Raw genomic sequence first — 18,567 nt, forward strand, 5'->3', positions numbered from 1 at the left:
TTTAGCCTCTGTGCATGGATAGTTCTGCCTTCTGACAGAGTTGTTTTCTAAGCATTCCAGTTTTACAGTCTCAAAGTGTATCTTCACAGATCAAAAGTAGGTGGATTGCAAGGAATGCAGCTCAGATGGAATGGATCTTAATGTAGTTGAAGTATGAAATATATCCTGTCTTCTCAGGACACATGGCAATCTTCATGGAGTCCCAGAGTGGGTAAGGCTAGAAGGGACATTGGGTCATCTGGTCCAATGTCTCTGCTCAAGCAGCATCATCCCAGAGCACATGGCACAGGACTGGTCCAGAAGTTTCTTGAATATCTCCAGTGAGAGAGACTCCACACCCTCTCTGAGGAATCTGTACTGGAGAAATTCTTCCTTTTTTTCAGGTAGAACTTCCTGGACATCAGTTTCTGCTCATTGCATCTTGTCTTATTGCTGAGCACCAATTAGCAGAGTCTGGTCCATCTTTTGACACCTCCCCTTAGATACTGATAGACATTGATGAGGTCCCTTCTCTGTCACCTCTTTTCAAAGCTGAACAGGCCCAGCTCCCTCAGCCTTTCCTCATAAGAGAGATTCTCCAGTCCTTAATCAACTTTTTTCCTGCACTGGGCTCAGTCCAGGAGTGTCTGCCTTGTACTGAGGAGCCCAGAGCTGGAGACATCACTCCAGGTGAGGCCTTGCCAGGTCTGAGCAGAGGGGCAGGATCACCTCCCTCAACACGCTGGCAATGCTCTTCCTGATGCACCCTAGGATAACTTTGGCCTTCTTGGCCACAAGAACAAACTGATCTGTGTGTGCAAGTATGTGCATCCTTGGAAGGGGTTAGAGCCACCCTGTGTACAGTTGTGCATCCTCATTTGCAATGGCCAGAACCCACCAAAAAAGGCAATTTTAGTCTGATCTAATTCTTTGACTTTGTGATCACTAGTGTGCTGGTACAAAGAAGGTAATGGGAATGAGTGGTTGGAAGCGGAGAAACAGGAAAACTGTATTTTTCAGGAGCTGTGAAGCTACTGATCACTCTAGCTTGCCCCTAGAACCTGCAAGCATTCCTGTTGTCCTGTTGCTTTTAGTCATAAAATACCTGCTGGAATGTGGAATGCTATTGATTTCAGCCTTCATTTGCTTAACAATTTCATCTTTCCTGTCCAATTTTTTGTTATATTGCTTACCATTTTTTCTATATATTCATTTTGTGTTCCAAAAGTGAATCTTTTAACCATACACATACATTTGGTGTATATTGTTGGACATCTATTGTATTTTTTGATACTTGAAACAGTTGTTACTTCATCAGGAAAAGGAGAACAATCCATTTTCATTCATAAGCCTCCAATGAATTAAATTGCATTTGGAGGTATTAAATTTTTATCAAAAATATTATAAGGAAGCTGCAGGAATGTAAAAATGAAGAAAGTAGCTGTCTCACTAAAAGCAATAATGAAATAGTACTATATTTATTGGTGATAACATTGTGTTATGTCACATAGCATCAAAGTTTGAAGGTGTTTGTCAAGTGAACAAACTGTGGCATGCACTGTAGCATAAATTCAGAAGTTTCTGTTGTGTTTACAACTTTGTCTTGGCAACTTTGTGAGAGCTACCGTGCTGTTACTTAATTTTAAAGTACTGCAGCCTGTTAATATATTAGTTTTCATGTAAAATTATTCCTTGATTGTTGAAACCTCTTGATTGTCTTCAAGACTGATGTTGATGGATGTTGTCTGAGGTTAATTTTATTTAAGCACTAGCTGCATTCATTTGATTTAGCTAATACAATATTTAGAGTGGGCTGAAATGAATAAATTGTTTTTGCAAACCAAGGTAACTACCAGATAAATGCTATAATCTAATGGGGTTTAGTATTAGTCTTAATTTTGTGCTTTGAGGGGGAATGTATAATTAAAAGGAAAAAAAATTAGACTAAAACATGAATAACTTGTTTTTGGATTAAATATACTTAATTATGTAATTACTGCTCTTTTGGATGGATTTCAGATTATGACATTACTTTGTCCTATGTTTAAATATAACTTATGTTCTAATTCCATATTATACAAGCATGAAAAAACGACATGGTAAGAATCAAATTTGTCCATGCACTCTTGTTAATCTGTGGTAGCAATCCTGGTTTTCATTTGCTTTCCCACATTCCTTTCTCCATTCTGAAACATAAATTGTATTCCTTATTTTAGAGAAGGATATCGCCAACCTGTGTTTTTTTGAAGTGACGTACATCCTCATCATAGAATCAGAATGGTTTGGGTTGGAAGAGACCTTAACGATCTTCCATTTCCAACTCCCTGCCCTGGGCAGGGACATTTTCCACTAAACCAGGCTGCTCAAAGCCCCATCCAACCTGGCCTTGAAGACTCCCAGAGATGGAGCACCCATGACTTCTCTGGGCAGCCTGATCCAGTGCCTCACCACACGCATAGTAAAGAATTTCTTCCTAACATCCAAACTAAATCTACCCTCCTTCAGTTTAGAGCCATTCCCCCTTGACTTTATCACTCCATACCCTTATAAAAATTCCCACTCCTGGTCTCTTGTAGCTCCTTTAGGTACTGGAAGGTGCTGTAAGGTCACCACAGAGCTTTCTCTTCTCCAGGTTGGGTAGCCCCACCTCTCTCAACCTTCTTTTCTTAGACTGCTGTTTAGATAAAACAAACCAAAATAAACACAGCAGAGTTCGTTGCACAATTATATTCATTGTGGGTGTCTAGTACAAGTGTTAGCAGAAGTGTTTTATGCTTGAAGAAGAGAAGGATGATTGCGTGTGGTCTTTTCTACCGCCACTGAACATGAACCTTCTCCTTCAAGTCCTGCATGTATGGGGAAGTTCTGTTCTTTGACTAACTTTTGCTTTTGAATCTGTGGAATGTGAATGCTTTTTTCCTGAGTATTTTAAAGAATATTGTTGCTAGTGTAATTTAGCTATGTTTAGGATCTTGGCTATGAATTATGCCTGAAGCATGATATTATTAAAAAAAATTATATAATATTCTCCAAGGGCATCTGTTCTCTAATACAGTAATAAAAGAGAAATAGTATGGGGCTCTTTTTGCAAAATACAACACTAGGTTAAAAATTGCTGTGAAGTAAGTAGCAGTTTGCTTGCAAAGTACTCCATGTTTTCTAAAGTGCTGAAAATTGCTGTCAAATTCTAAGTTTCGCTGTGGTTTTAAAACAATACCTTTAAAATCAGCACTGTATTTAAACTGTCCTTGGTATGGAAGGGAAAGTTGTAAATTCTGTGTTGACCCAATGACTGACAGGTCATACACACAATTTAGGGAATTTAAGGTTACCTTTACACTTCAGGATTGTGGTGTTAAAATATCCTCTTCTTGCACCCTTGATTGATTGCTGTCACTTATACACTTGTACATGAATCAGAAATAGTTTTCTATGCATAACCAGTTTGCAAGTGGTCATAATGTGTGCCAGCATCCCCAAAATAAACCCTACAGAGTATAATCAAACACAGATCTTTGCTTTAGTTTTGATATCCCTTCTCATTTCACTTTTTTTACTTGTATATTGAGGAAGCAGATTTTAATCTGGTTTAAAGTAGTAGATAGAATTATTCTGGTAATTAAACATATATATAATCATATGTATTACACACATATCTGTGGCTTGGTTTTCTTCAGCCTATATAGCTTTTAGAGGTCTGTAGGTTTTCTGTACCACAATGAAGATGAGATATACATCTTCATTTTCTACTGTGCATTTATGCTATTTTTGCATGTTGATTGAAAGGCAATGTAGAAGAAAATAGAAGCTTTGAGATGAGGCTTTTATTAAAATACTGGACTTGACTATCCTGATTATTGTGTTTCCTTTTCTATAATTTTCCCACTAAATTATATATGATCAGAGAATATATTTATATTCAAGAACACAACATGGAAATTAAAAGATTAATGCTTCACATCTAAATTATACTCTTGTCATTTTATCTTTCTTTTTTAAGGGGGTGTCTCCAATCCCCTCATTTATGCATTTTGTAAAGCTTTAGACACAGGCTAAGCAGAATTAGAATTGGATTAAAAACACAACTCCTACTATATATAGTAAAATTTCTGATTTCTATTTTTAAATTTACCTTAACAACGGCAAAGAATTGAATGTATGCTGATTTTATAGATTGGTTCTGGATGGGTTTTTATTCTTCTTTCTGTTATTATCCCATAGTGTCATTCTGTGTTATTCCCTGTAATGAAGATTGCTTGTAAGATGATGGGGTCTCTTAGCTGTTTACATGAATGTAGCTCGAAATTTCATAAGTGGTGGTGGTTGAAGTTTTAACGTGATGTAAGATGAAATCTCACTGAGTCTGCCATCATTGCAGTCTCCATAAGCAGAGGAAAACTGGGCTGTAACAGTGTCCCATAATGTTGTAGTAGTCTTCAAGGTCTGTGTTATACTGGAAATCCTATATTTTTTTTATTAACCTAATGAAATCCTTGGAAACTGCAGCCTCAAAAAAAGACAATTTTTGATTTTTTTTTTTTTTGCATGAAACAGTGCATTAATATACTCACTTTTTTCTCTGAATGGAATAATTTTGAAATTGAATATTGCAGTCTTCTACCGATATATGCATTTAAATATTTCTTCAGGAGGTAGGAGGAGAAGGAGCATGAGTTGTTTCTGTTCTCAAGTAAGAGATCATGACTGTTCCTTCACCTTAGCCAGGGCAATTTATTTTTTTCTTAAGAGGATTTCTAATAGTAGTAGTAATGGCTGGTAGAAGGTCCCAACAATGCCACTCAGGGTTGGAGTTTATGGAGCCATGAGATGTGAGTGTGCTGTGTGCCTGGTGCCTATAACGCCATGGAGAGACTGTGTTTATTCCTGGGTGCCACTTTGGACTTTATTAGCATTCACAGAAACTGTGTACAATATTTGAAGAATTTTGCAGCCAGTAAAGATAGCTAGTCCTGATCAAGTGCATTGTCCCTCCCTGAGAGTTACTGGGATAACAGCTTAAATGCAGAGCCTGATACAAAATATTTTGTGGCTTTAGAAAAAGAAGGAAAAGAGTTAAGAGTACAAAAAATGTTTTGTAGTATATAACTCTGGTGCTGTAACTGAAGAGCTCTCCTGTTAGTGAAATTTACAATCTGGTATAGTGAAGGGAGCAATTTTATAGAGACTTCTCTACTTTTTTCCAGTTCAAGTTGGTAAGAATCCCATTATTAATAAGCCTATATATGTTAGCACATCTATTGAATGTGGTTGTGTTTATGTTGTTTGTATGTCATCTTCTCCTCACTTTGTTTCTTTTTGAAAGAACTTGCCTCGAACATTCACTGTCTTCTGATGAAAATAAATAATCTTGTTCTATTTTTTGGGGGTCTGTTAGTGTTTAGGTATGTCTCTTGCATATAACCTTTTCAGGTTAGATTTTTATTAAATGAAAATGCCACTTTGTAACGTCTTGGGTGTTTTAAACTACAAGAAACTTCAACTAATTATGCTGGGGAAAAAAGTAATTTTGTAAGGTAGTATTTGGTAGCCAGTACTCACACCCAAATCAGTGTATTTCCCCTGGCTTTTGTAAAAAGTATAAGGAGAGTTTTGCAAGAATGCAGGGAGAGAATAGGCTTTTATTAGTTTAGGATTATTCCCTTTGTGCTTTTAAAACAGTGCTTAATAGATTGCTGATGTGGACAAGAAGAATCAAGTCACAGGGAAAAAAGACTGACGATGTGCCATGACTCGCTAAAAATTCAAGTGCAGCAGCACTCATTATTTTTAAACACAGGAGCATTTGTGATGTAGGCAGATTCTTGGGTGATGTTCTGTGCAGCCACTTGCTAGTGCTGTGCAGCCTTAATGCTGGCAAAAGGCATGTGTGCAACCTGGGAATCAGGGACAGTGGCATCTTCAGGAGCTGGGAGCCTGGCTGTGGGTGTGCTGGTTCTGAGCTGAAGCTGTATTTTTATCCCAGCAGTCATGCCAATGCGTTTATCCAGCAGCTGGGGTAAGAAACAGGTAAAGTTGTGCTGCAGTGACATCTTAAACTGGGGAGGTTTTTTCACTGGTTTTGCTGTTCTAGGTTTCTGCACTATTCAGCTTCACTGCTGCTGATTGAAGAAGTGGGTTTGTATGAAGTGAATGGTAGCTGTTCCAGCAGCTGTAGCTAGCTCAAGGTGTGTTGTTGCCAGTGTAAAGATGTTGTCACTAAGTAGTTATGGGTGCCCCACTGTGTCCAGAGAACATGTGGATGGCCTATCCCTGGAAGGTTTCAGTGCCAGGTTGGATGGGGCTTTGAGCAACTTGCTCTAGGGAAAGGTGTCCCTTCCCATGTCAGGAGCATTGGAACTAGATGTTTTCCAAACCATTCTCTGTTTCTCTGATATTTATCACCAAGATTAGTTTCTACCCACTAAAGCTGGTTTAGAGCCTGTGGGAGAAACTGTCACTGGATGGTTTCAAGTGTTGTCACTAATTGTGGGCTTTTCAGCATCTTCTACACAACAAAAATTAGAGAATAAATCTGATCAGTGTCATCAACATTCCTGGAAACAAATCCCTTAGCTTATTTTTCAGATATCTCTAAATGTGCCGTGTGCACAAAATAAGTTAGAAGTATTGATATAACTCAACTGAGAACTAAAAGGAAGAAATTGCCCAAAATGTTAAGCTTTCCCAGCTGTGTCAGAACTTGCACAGAATCCAACATCCACACCATGGTCATTAGAAAAAATGTGATGCTAACTTCATTTTATGCAGAAGTGATCATGCATAGATATTGACTAGTGTCTACATTCTTGCTCTTGCAGAAAAGGCTGCTGGGTAGAAGTCTGGTTGCAAAGAAGGATCCAGTTGTAAAACAAATTACAATCAGCAATACTGTGCTTTTACAAGCAATATCAACTGTGCTCCCATTTGAGTAATACCTGGAAAATAATTAAGTGGCTATTATTTTTGAGGTTAAGAGCGCACACAAATGAGCTGGCTCATCTCTTGCGACCTTTACAGCACTGGAGGTTGGTGATTTTTGTCACATATGGGGAGTTTGGAGAGGCTGTTGAGTTGCATCAGCCCATGTAGCTAAGAGCAGATATGAGGAAAGTTCAACTGATGGAATCAATGTTAAATTTTGACATTACCTGAAAAAGTACTTTTAGGAAAATGTATTTACTCAGTTTGATCACTGAATGCTTTTTTTCATTAGGTTGTGCTTAAAACTTGAAATTTGCAGAGTAAAGACAAGGTTTTAAAAATAATGTTTTTTTAACTAGTCTTCTTTTTGGAATGGCTAGGAAATGGTGGTGTATGAAATGATAATGGCATCAGTTATTACAGTGATAAGTGCTTGTTGATGTGTTGTTTTGGTTTGCTTCATCTCATTGGGACCCTTGGGGTTTTCTTAAGTAATTCAGCACAAGTTCAAGCTGGACCTTTGTATATCTACGTTTTACATAAAGAGGTCTCTAGAAAACTCTTAACACTTGAATACTCCTATTTTTGTCATGTAGGCATGTGCTGAGACCAACAACTGGAAACAATTTTAATTCTGGTGACAGTATAAATTGAGTGGAGAGGGAAGGACAGGAAGGGTGATTTGAATCACTTTTCTGTGTTCAGAATTAAGTGGGTTTGGAAGCCTGCTTATTTCTGAGTGAGTGAGCTACATGAGACCAGCACTTGATGCTAATCTTCTCTTTTGGTTATATTTCACTGTGGCAATTATAGGGATTTGTGTAGTTGCAATTTCAGTGGCATGCAATAACTTACTAGCTGTCTAGTCTGTGTTTATTGTATATCCAATAAAGTCTGGACTTTATTGTGAGGAAAGCTGATACTGCTGCTGCACAGCCATAACTTTGTAAGGTGCTATTACTCTACTTCATTCCATGGGTCCTGTGACTGGGACTTGAGCAGAGGGCAAGCATGTTTTATAGTATAGCCAGCAGTCACTTCTGTGCCAAGGTTAGAGAAGTGTGTAAATTGGTAAGTGAAAGATTTACTACTTTTAGTCCCTTGAAGCTGATAAATCATCCATGTGTGTTTCATGAAGTAATTATTCTTGTGTCTGACAATACAGGCACATGACTACCAACTATTCATTACACCCATTTATGTGTATAACATCAAATATTTTTATATTTCACATTGATTACTTTTTTAATATAAGAAAAAAATTTATTAAAATACATGGAGGGGTTTTTATGTTGAGTTCATAGATTGTGTGTGCTCAAATTGCATTCAAGGTTTTTTCATGGGTATGTCTTGTGCAAAATGTTGTAATGGTTTAAAATATTTATTCTCTGGAATATTATTTTTTGTGGGCAGGTTCTGGTAATGGTAGGATATGGAATCTTTTAGGGTAAACCTTATGCAAATGGTGTGAATTTCTAAACTTCCTCTGATATAAGCATGAGTGGTTTGTTCCAGTTGGAAAATATATCTCCTTTGGATAATAATCTACTTGGGGATTAATAATATTCTATAATATATACTGACATATTAATGTGATAGTTGATGTCTTGAGCTACTTTTTTCTTTCGTTGTTATTAGGCTGAAACAGAAATTAGTGGGTTTTTTTACCCCTCTTCAAATTGTAAAGGTTTGAGAGGTACACAAAATGTATTTGATGTTTTAGTACTCTGGTGGGCTCAATGGGCAGTAGCATCCTTTGTGCAAATGTGTGCCACTGGCTTGGTGCTAATTTCTAGAAAAGCTAAATTTAATATGTGTGCAAAGCACTTTTGTGGTTGGTTTCTGGATAGTAGTTTTGTGTTAATAGAGAAACAAAGGATTATGTTTTTTAAACCATGATTTTCATGTGTATTAGCAATAAGCACCTCAAATATTCATAAGTATGGTTTATAGTATGTAGACTTCTGTGTACAAACACATCAGGACAAATATAGAATCACAGAATGGTTTGTATTGCAAGGGACCTTAAAGTTCATCTAGTTCCAACCTCCCTGCCAGGAGCAGGGACACTTGCTAATATAATATAAGTATTTATGCACATACATCCCCATAAATATATACATATCTGTACAGAATAAAAATATACAAGGTTTTAAAGAAATAATTAGTGGTTTATCTAAATGTGAATCTGTCAGTTTTTACCATCTCAGAGACAGATGGCAAACTAGAATCTACCACTTTCCACACTGTAGTGTAGTATAATTTCTGGTTTAAAATTTAGAGACTATTAAAATGGAGCATGGTCCCAGAATGGAAATACCTTTCACCTGAGAAGAGATCAGGCTCTTGAGAGTTGAGGAGCGGCAAAGCAGTGTCTGTCAGTGTGAACAGCAGTGGAACATGGTGTGAGTTAGGGGATGTCAGCATATACCTCTCCTGACCTGGCCCTGATCTGTGTGCTGTGGCAGGTTGGTAAAAGCTACCCAGTGATCTACATCAATTAAATGATCCACTGGGAGAACTCACCTTGTCTTCAGCCCAAAATTAATCTAATTAATCTAGTTTTATATCTTCAGATGGACAAATTTTCCATTCACTGGTATGAATAGCTACCTGTGAATGCACGTCTTAGGAGGGAAGAGGTGCCTTCTCTGAATGTGAAATGGTAGCTGTAAGTGCAAATGTCTGTCAGTGTGTACTGCACTGATGATGGAAGGTGGGCTAAAAAGGAGCTTTAATGGGACTTTTGGCAGCACAGCAGCTCCTGAGCTGGGTCATGGTGTAGCCTACAGGAGTGCTCTGGAGTGAGGCAGCAGAGACACTGCTTTCTTCAGCAATGCAGATTTGAATCAGGTTGGTGGCTTGAAATGGCAGGCTAGGTTCAAAGCAGCCATATTTTAACAGAAAGGAGAAATTATATCTGGAGTAACTATGTGGAGAATTCCACACTGATTAGTTAGAAGAGCTGATGTTGTACGATTAGATTTTCTTCTTGAGCATAAGCTTCAATATAAGTGAATGCAGTAACCTGAAACTTCAGCAAAGCCAGAGAATCTGCTGAGAATGAGGAGCAAGGGGCATTCCTTGCTTCATTTTATTTAAGCAGATTAAATATGGTAGTTGTTTTGGTTCTTTCTCATTTTTTCCCCTTCAGTTCTCTTTTTTTTTTTTTTTTTTTTTTTTGTGAAAACTGATTTTGCTTTATTTTGAGCTTGCCTCCAGAATGAGCATTTTCCAGAATAAAACTTTGTTCAGCTAATAAGGTAGTGAATCTGTGGTGTAGGTCCCTTTAAATGAGTCATCTTTCCAAAATGCATGAGAGGGTAAGAAAATGTTATTCTGTGGAACTTATAAAAGCCTTCTGCAAAATGGTATCATGGAAATGAAGAAAGAAGCATTTGTCAGGAGTGGGTGGTGGTAAGGAAGACTTCATAGGTAGGAAGGAGTGCCACTGAATACCCAGAGATTGTCACAGAAGCCCCTTGGCTCTCTTAAGACAGTTTTCAATACTATAAATGTATGCCACTTTTAATGGATGATCAGATTTTGTGTCTTCTATGATAGGCAGTTAAAATATTTAGTATTCTAAATACTCAGATGAAAATTAATGGATACTGCAAAATCTTGTTTTAACCTAACTAGGGAAAGCAGGGCTGTTCCTGTCTAACATGCTGAGAAGGTAATATTACTCTGGAATAATAATTGAATTGAGCATTGAGTGCAGCTTAATTCCTTTGCAACACGGTGCAGTTAAAAATTATAAGGAAAAAACATCTAAGAGAAATGTAATATATTTGGAAACAATCTGTCTCCAGTTATATAAAATAAACAAAACAAAAACAAGCAACGAAAAAAACCTCAACACCCAAAAGCACCTAAGCAATCCTACATAACAGGTTTTGTGTATTTGGTATGTAAGTGTGTTTTATTTATAGTTTTGGACTATGAAGAAGTAGTTCATGTAAAAATTGTATTTGCAAGTATAAAATACAAAATTGGCCTGTGATGTCATTTTCACTTAGATCATTGGCTCCTTCAGGCTGTGGATGTCATCCTTGTGTATTGCTTTACTCAGTGATTCCTCTTTTAAAATAATGAATGTTCCCTTTCCTCCTGCTCTCACATTAGTGATTGCATCTAATTCAATAGCAAATCCTATTTGGAAAATTCTTCTAGTCTGCTTGTCATAGTCTTTTAGATTGATAACTTCAGGAAAAGGTTTCCTGGGGTTTTTGTATTTGTTTCTTTCTCCTGAGTGTCCAGTTTGCTTCAATACTAGACCTTGGCACAAAGTTTTATCTCTCAATCTTATAAATGTTAACCATAGTCTTTCTTTCAAAATATTGGTTTCAAATTGTTATCCTGTGTTCAAACTCTTAGTAGACAAGTGAGTCATTATTTTTTTCTGGTCATTGAAGATGGAGAGAACTTCAGTAGAAATGTATGGTAGCAAATGCTTGACATAGCAGGCAGGCAGGAGCAAAAGCTTTTGACAGCATTTTTAGAGGAATCAAAGAGAAGCACTTGCTGTGCACTGTCTTGGAAAGGAACACTGAGTTCCCAATATTTTATTACATTTAAAAATGGTAACTTTTCCTGGCAAAATGTAAGTCAAGTCAAACCCACTATTTTAGTGGGGAGCAAAAGAAGTAACGATGTTTGCAGTTCTTAATGTTTTAATCCATTGTTCTGCTGTAAATGGAGAAAAAAACCCCAGAGATAAATAGCCTCAGAAGGCATTTTTACAGCTTTTGTGGTTCCAAATGTTCTAGTTTTTGCTGCCACAGGAGTGGTTGTATGATTTGAGGAAATGGTTGTTTCCAGTTAAGGAATAGAAACATTCCATTTTATTTTGTTACAGATTATCATGTATTGTTCAGCTATAACATTTTGCATGGTTAAAATTGGGCTACTCAAAACAGAACCATTCTATGTTAATTGGTTTCTCTCAGTATGGATTCCTACTGTAAGTGTTCGCACACAGGAACACTCCATGTTTGGAACTTGCAGATGAGAAGAAGCCTCACGTTTACCTGTCTCCAGTGCTTAACGCTGTTGTTGACCTGCAGCTCCTGGTGTGGTTTTCTGGATCTTCTTAATGCCCAGTGGAATATTCTTCAATTATAGAATCCTAGAATGGTGTGGGTTGGGAGGAAAACTAAGTATCATCTAGTTCCTTCACCCCTGCCATGGGCAGAGGCACCTTCCAGTGGACCAGGTTGCTCAAAGCCTCATCCAACCTGGCCTTGAACACTTCCAGGGATGGAGTAACCACAAGTTCTCTGGGTAACCTGTGCCAGTCCCTCACGACCCTCGCAGTAAATAATCTCCACCTAATATCTAATTTCAACCTACTCTCAGTTTCAGGCCATTCACCCTTCTCCTATCACTCTATGGCCTTGTAAAAACTCCCTCTCCAGCTGTCTTACAGACCCAATTTTCCAGATATTGGAAGGTGCTGTGAGGTTTTCTAAGACTTTCACTGCCAAAACCATCTCAGTTTTAACAGTGAAAGATCTGCTTATGGGGTGTTTTCACTCAGTGTTGCTGGTGATGTCCGTCTGTGAGGAAGTAGGAGTAGCTGACATTGTGCTTTGTTCTGCCAGTCTTCAGACCTCCAGGAGCTCCACAGTTTAAACTTTTTGGATAACAGAGCTGTGCAAGAGTCCCTGCAATGTGAATGGTGTGGTCTCTACCAGGTCCCATGCTCAGTTGTGCTGCTGTCCTGACAGTGGTTCTGAGTAGTTCTCCAATCTCCAGTGATTTGAAAGTGAATATAATATGGCAAACACTGCCATACTGTTTGCCATCCTGCAAACACTGATCTAATGCTACCTAGGTGATGGGAAATTGCCTGTGATCTAAATGGGGAAAAAATATAGCAAGCTATAAGTTTAAATATTTCTGTGTATGATTGGAAATCTAATCCTCAATTCATCATTGTTTAATAACATTTTCTACTAGATCTTGGAACTGTTGCAGAAAATCTGAAATTCTTAAAGAAGTAATCTTGAAAATGCATATTTGATGATGATGATTATTTTTATTCTTCAGTCACATTATCTTGCACAAAAGCAGATATTACTCCTTTATTTTAATTTACTACTTTTCATCTGCTGTACTTTTAGAGTTATGTTGTAGAATTTGGTGCAGGGGGTTAGTGCGATTGTGTATAAACACTATTACTGTGGGAGAATCACAGATGTTAACAAGCAATTTAGGTTGCAGTAGAAAATGTAGGGCTAGTGTAGAAGCATCTGTTATTTCTTGTTTTGGGTCTTTTTCCACAACATAATGCAATTGAATAAAATCTTTGTCCTTTGCAAAACTAAAAGTGTTTTTCTTCTAGCGCTGTCAGTACTGTTCTACTCTGTTGTCAGAGCGTTTTCAGTTCAGCTCTTTAATTCATCCTGAAGGGGTTGAATGACCCCAGTCCTTCCCACAGTCTGAATCAGTTGTACCTGAAACCTTTTCCAGCCTGTGAAACTACTTATTTTGTGAGTTTCTTTTTAGTTGTTAAAGTATATTCTAGCAATCAATGAAGTAAAAATTTAAAGTTTGTTTCCTTCTTGCTGTTGTAGGCATTAGATCAAGACAGAACTGCGCTACAGAAGGTGAAAAAATCTGTGAAAGCAATATATAGTTCGGGGCAAGGTAAGACATTTTTTTCAGTTTTACACAGGAACCAAAGCATTTAATTTCAAGTTTGAGATGTCTTGCAATTCGTCTTGTTGAAATGTATAGCATAAGCAATGCTTAGGAGTATTGTTATTGGACATGAAATGAGTACACAGAAGCTTAGTAGGTTTAAAAGAGGAAGACCTGATTTTATTTTTGATTTTGTAATATATAGAACTCTAAAAGTGACAGTGGATTGGAGGATGAAATTGCTACCTCTCCAACCACACTGGTTAAACTACACAGTCTATCAATTTTCTCTTTTTGCAAAAAAGAATGTAAAACAATTATTATTTACATGAACAGTGCATAAGAACTCTAGTAGAAATATGTAAACATCAAAAAGTATAAAAAACTTCTAAAAAAACCTTAAAACTTTCCAAAAATTATAAAAGAAAACTTAACACTTTTAAATAATCAAAACAACATAGGAGTGCTTGGATTTAAGAATTTTTTTCTTTTCTTCTGATTATACATCAGATTAATATGCTCTCCAGTTCTTTTACCCTCATCTTCCTTTTCAATGGCCGCTATTAAAAAAAAAGGGAATCCCATGGATAAATTTTCCTGCTGTCATAACATTTCAAGCATTTGCCTTTAACTAGAACAATGGCAAAAAAAGTGTTCTCAACTGAATTTTTAGAAAGCACTTATAAGTGAAATGAGATTTAGAACTTATTTAAAAGTTTAGAAAGTAAATAAAAAGAAATACCTGGTTTTGTTTTGTCAGCATGTGCTTTCCCTTCATAATGCGTTTCTCTTCTTACCTAAAATCAAAATTATGTATTGCCCTTCTTACCTAAAATAGTACAGTTATATAATTGTTTTGCTTGCTTGAGGACACTGTTGATGTTTTACTGGGACTGTAGAAGTTACTTTGATGGGAGGTTATTTGGTAAGAATATGAATTTAGGAATTGATAATCAGTTTGAGTGCAGTAACAAATGGTGAACAAAGACATCAATATACAGATTTGGTTTTAAAAATGCTACAACTCGAATGCTTCTACCTCTTCTTCTCTAAAGTTCTAAAAACTGTGCCAAAGGCAGATGAGGTAACAGAGCTGTGCACTTGCCAATAATCCTCTGGATGTAAATACATTATTTTAGAAAATCCCAGTTCCAATTTCCTAACAATAGTACTAATCAGTTTAGTAAATATTTGTCTAAAAAAGAGCACTCAAAAGTAGCTCTTTAGTTTCTGTGTTTATGGAAGTGTCTGGGATTTTTAATATCTTGTAGATTGTTAACTATTCTCATTTGCCAATCACTGATGTTGGTTTGCTAGCACCATGTTTTAATTAGGTATAATTTCAGTTGTTGATAAATGTTTCCCAGTAGACTGTGAAGCCTGATGTAAAGTGAGAATGGTATTTGATGCAAGTGTATTTAGTTTATGTTCATAGAAGTATTCAGATGCTCCAATAAGTTTTTCTATTTGGGAGTAATTACTTAAACAGAGTTTTGAAAACTGAGGTTCAAAACTGATGAAAAGTGTAGAACATGTTAAAGGTATTACAGTATTACAGCCTGTTTTGAAACTATAATATAAATAGCTACCATTTGAATCTTGTGGTAAAAATATTATTGTTGTCAAGGCCTATAAGTAAGGCAGTACTATATGATGAATTAGTTGCACTAAATAAAAGCAATAGAAGGTGAGTTAATGGCTTTGATTGGGTGCTCTGCACTTAAAAAGGAGCAGAGATGGGTAGCTGATTTTTAATTTTTTTTTATATTTTAATTTTTTTTATCAAGCCTTGTTTCAAAGTTATAAGTTAGTAGGAATTCTTTTGGCTCAAGAAAGCTTTATGCATAATCCTCTGGCTCCCTCTTCAGAATGCTGCTGTCATAGATTCTGCTACAGTGAAAAGCTGTGTGCAGGAGGCAATTCATGCAGTGACTGATAAACTGGGATTAGTAAAGCCAAGACCAAAAACATGTTATACATATGAAGCCTTATCAAAATAAATGTGAAGTGAATCAAAACTCAAGCTCATTTTGCTTGCTTGTACAAGGAAAATTGTTGAACCAGTTATATTCTTATGCTTCAGTGATGAAAATGGATTTTGTTGATTATTTACGTAAAGCATTCCAGAAACAGCTATAAAAGGAATTGGGGCTTATCAGTTCAGGAAAGTACCATGTGGCTATTTTTATATTTCAAAAGAAAGTCCCTAACTACATTTTGAGAACCCAAAATTGGAATTTTGTTTTACAAATTTAATTGCTTGCTAGAGGTGAAGACCATGTTTAATTTACTAGAGTAAGAGAAGGTTTTTTAGTACTCCTGTATTTCATAATCTCCTTTGAGAACTCCAGCTGAACTGGTGAGAAAGAGTTATTCAGGGACAATAGAAATTCTTTTATCAGTTCAGTAATCCAATTCTTAACTCTACTAAAAGCCATAGCTAGGGTTTTTTTGGGTTGTAGTGGTTTTGGTTTGTTGGGGTGGTTTTGTTGGGTTTTTTTTTTTTTTTGCTTCTTTGGGGTTTTTTATGTTTCTTTGAGTTTTTTTTTTATTTATGGGAGGTTTGTTTTGTTTGGGTTGAGTGGTTTTTTGGTGTTTGGTTGGTGGTTGTTGTAGTTATTTTTGATTGGTTTGGGTCTTTTTTTGTTTGGCTTTTTTTTTTTCCTTCCTGAGTAACATTTGAATAGTGACAGTGACACAGTGCAGTATCTCATACAGAATTCTTCAGGAAGGCTGAACTTTGTGGTGTGTTGGTTTGTTCCTTTCCAGTGCTGAATTATCAACCACAAGGGTCTCTAGTCTGTTACAAAGAGCTTTAACATCACCCAAATACTTTCTGCTCTTCCTGTACTTCCCTCACCCGTTTGTCATATTTACAGTTAGAGCTACTCCTGTGGAAATGAAAACGTACCAATACAAGAGTATAGAAAACTCTTAGAAATGTCCCTTCCCTAGTTTCATTTTTGAAGGTGTTGCATAGGAAAGGACTGTTTATGGAATCCAGTGAGACAAACAGACACCTCCTTCTCACCACTTGCTCCCTGCCTGGCTTGCTGCCTTCTGGCATGATTGATTGTGTCTGTAACCAGGAACCCTTCTTACAGCAGGGGTGCTGAACTTATGGAGAATCTGTTCTGACTTCCTTTCCTCTAAGATTTGGATTGAATTGTTACAGCAGTAGATGTCACAATTATTTTTGCTGTAGATTTTTCAATCGCTCTTTTTCATTATTTCCCTGGGATAACTCCCAAATATAATCAAGAGATTTTACACAATGGAGAAATAAAAACACAAAATCCATGCAAGACCAAAGGTACTGAGATGGATCAGCAGTCCACATGGTCTCCCACAGTCTTCAACAGCAGATGCTTGAGGAAGAAGAAAAATGGTTCAAAGAGTATTTTAAGTACTTTGTTTAGCACTTTCTCAGCTCACACTGACATGAAGACCAGGAATTACCATAAGTCAGAAATTATGTTGTGATGTTTGATGCTTCTTAATGAACTTCTGCAGCTTATTTTGTCAAGGAATTTGAATTAATGGAAATCTTTATCATTCACAGTCTTGCATCAATCTAGTTAAATTCTCCTGTGCAAAGTTTCCCAGTGCATCTTTATATTCTTCAGTTCTTAAGTCACTTGAGAAGGAGAGTGTCCCTGCCCATGTCTCACAGCATTGGCCTCAAACCCACCAAAATGACTCATCTGATATGAAATTGAGGGAACTTTGCATGTTCTTGACAAAAATGTTTGTAAGAGACTTTGAAATGCCAAAGCTTGCTAGAGTAGAGCCTGAAGAGTTTTTGGTGGGTGCATCCAAACTTTGTTCAGTGAACCATTCTGTCTCTTTAAAATAGCCTTGAGTTGTTTCCATTATTACTCACAGTAATAATGTGAAACTTATATATCTTATAGATCTTCTGAACTCAGCAGCTCTAAGGGGGTTTGAGGACTTTTTTTGTTGTTCCTTTTTTTTTTTTTTACAGAAACTGTCACATTTAATTATCTTCACTTGCTCTTTCTTTTTCCAAAATGGAAGCATATACTTCCTTTTCTAAAATAGAGGAGGAGTGAATTTTGAACAACAGGAACAGGAACTGCACACAATATTAAGGGATAAGTCCACTGTGGCAATATTTTGATATTGCTCTATTGCATGCTGTGTTTCTGCATAATTTCTGTTGTGCAGCTTTGTTTTGCTTGGTACTGAATGTCAAGGTGATAGAACTCCAGAACCTTTCCTTGTAATGTCTAGTAATGCAATAATTTCCTTCAAGTTAGGAGTGTTTTCCCTCATGTGCTGCACTGCCTCTAGTGCACACATCCATGCATTGGCCATTAAACATGAGATTCCTTGAACTTGTGAACTGCCCTGATGGGAGCCTCTTGCTGTGGATTGCACAATCAGTGGGTCTATGTAGAGACTTCTGGTTCACTGGTGACTTCCCTCTGGTGAGAAAATTAACACTTCTTGCTTTTCTTTCTTCCACATAGTTTTTTTAGCTGGCCTTTCTTCATTGTGAGGCTCATCCCTCTATGTCTGCTTAGTTCCTTGTGTTTTTGTGAGGGAGAGGACTTATTGAAAAATCAATAATTTAATGTGGACTTCCTTTCCCTATATGCTTTTTGATGTTCTGGAGATGGGAGTTTTTTGATGTAAAATTTTCTTAAATAAAACCTGCGTTTCTTGTTCAGCATTTTGTATTCATCTACATGTCCACCAATTCTGTTCTGTACTGTAGTTCCTCCAAATAGCCTGGGGAATATATAAGCAATATTGCTGCTGGTGCATACTTGAATTCTCAGTTCTCTCTGGAGATTACTAAAAATAGCTGTTATATTTGATTTTCTTTGTTCCTGTAGTGCTAAGGCTGATATAAATAAGAGGCTTCACTTTGCAACTGTGTAGTTTGCCTATTTTATTCTTTTGTACCTGGATCTAAGTAACTTGCCATTGCTCATGTTATCAGATTTTAAGACCTCGACTGTTAGATTTGGTATAAATCCTCTGAAGCAGAGG

The 18,567-nt window shown here is 36.8% G+C and overlaps 1 protein-coding gene across 8 annotated transcripts in view; it reads left to right on the top strand.

Moving 5' to 3' along the window:
- The window catches only part of ASAP1 (ArfGAP with SH3 domain, ankyrin repeat and PH domain 1), a 127,287-nt gene that overhangs the window by 42,185 nt on the left and 66,535 nt on the right, over positions 1-18,567 (top strand). For all 8 annotated transcript variants that reach the window (XM_077782038.1, XM_077782031.1, XM_077782040.1 and 5 more), the window contains one exon: positions 13,482-13,554. In XM_077782038.1, coding sequence (XP_077638164.1) covers positions 13,482-13,554 — 73 coding nt within the window. The remainder of the gene's footprint in view (positions 1-13,481; positions 13,555-18,567) is intronic.

Source organism: Lonchura striata, chromosome 1 (assembly GCF_046129695.1).
Source record: "Lonchura striata isolate bLonStr1 chromosome 1, bLonStr1.mat, whole genome shotgun sequence".
Classification (NCBI taxonomy): Eukaryota; Metazoa; Chordata; class Aves; order Passeriformes; family Estrildidae; genus Lonchura; species Lonchura striata.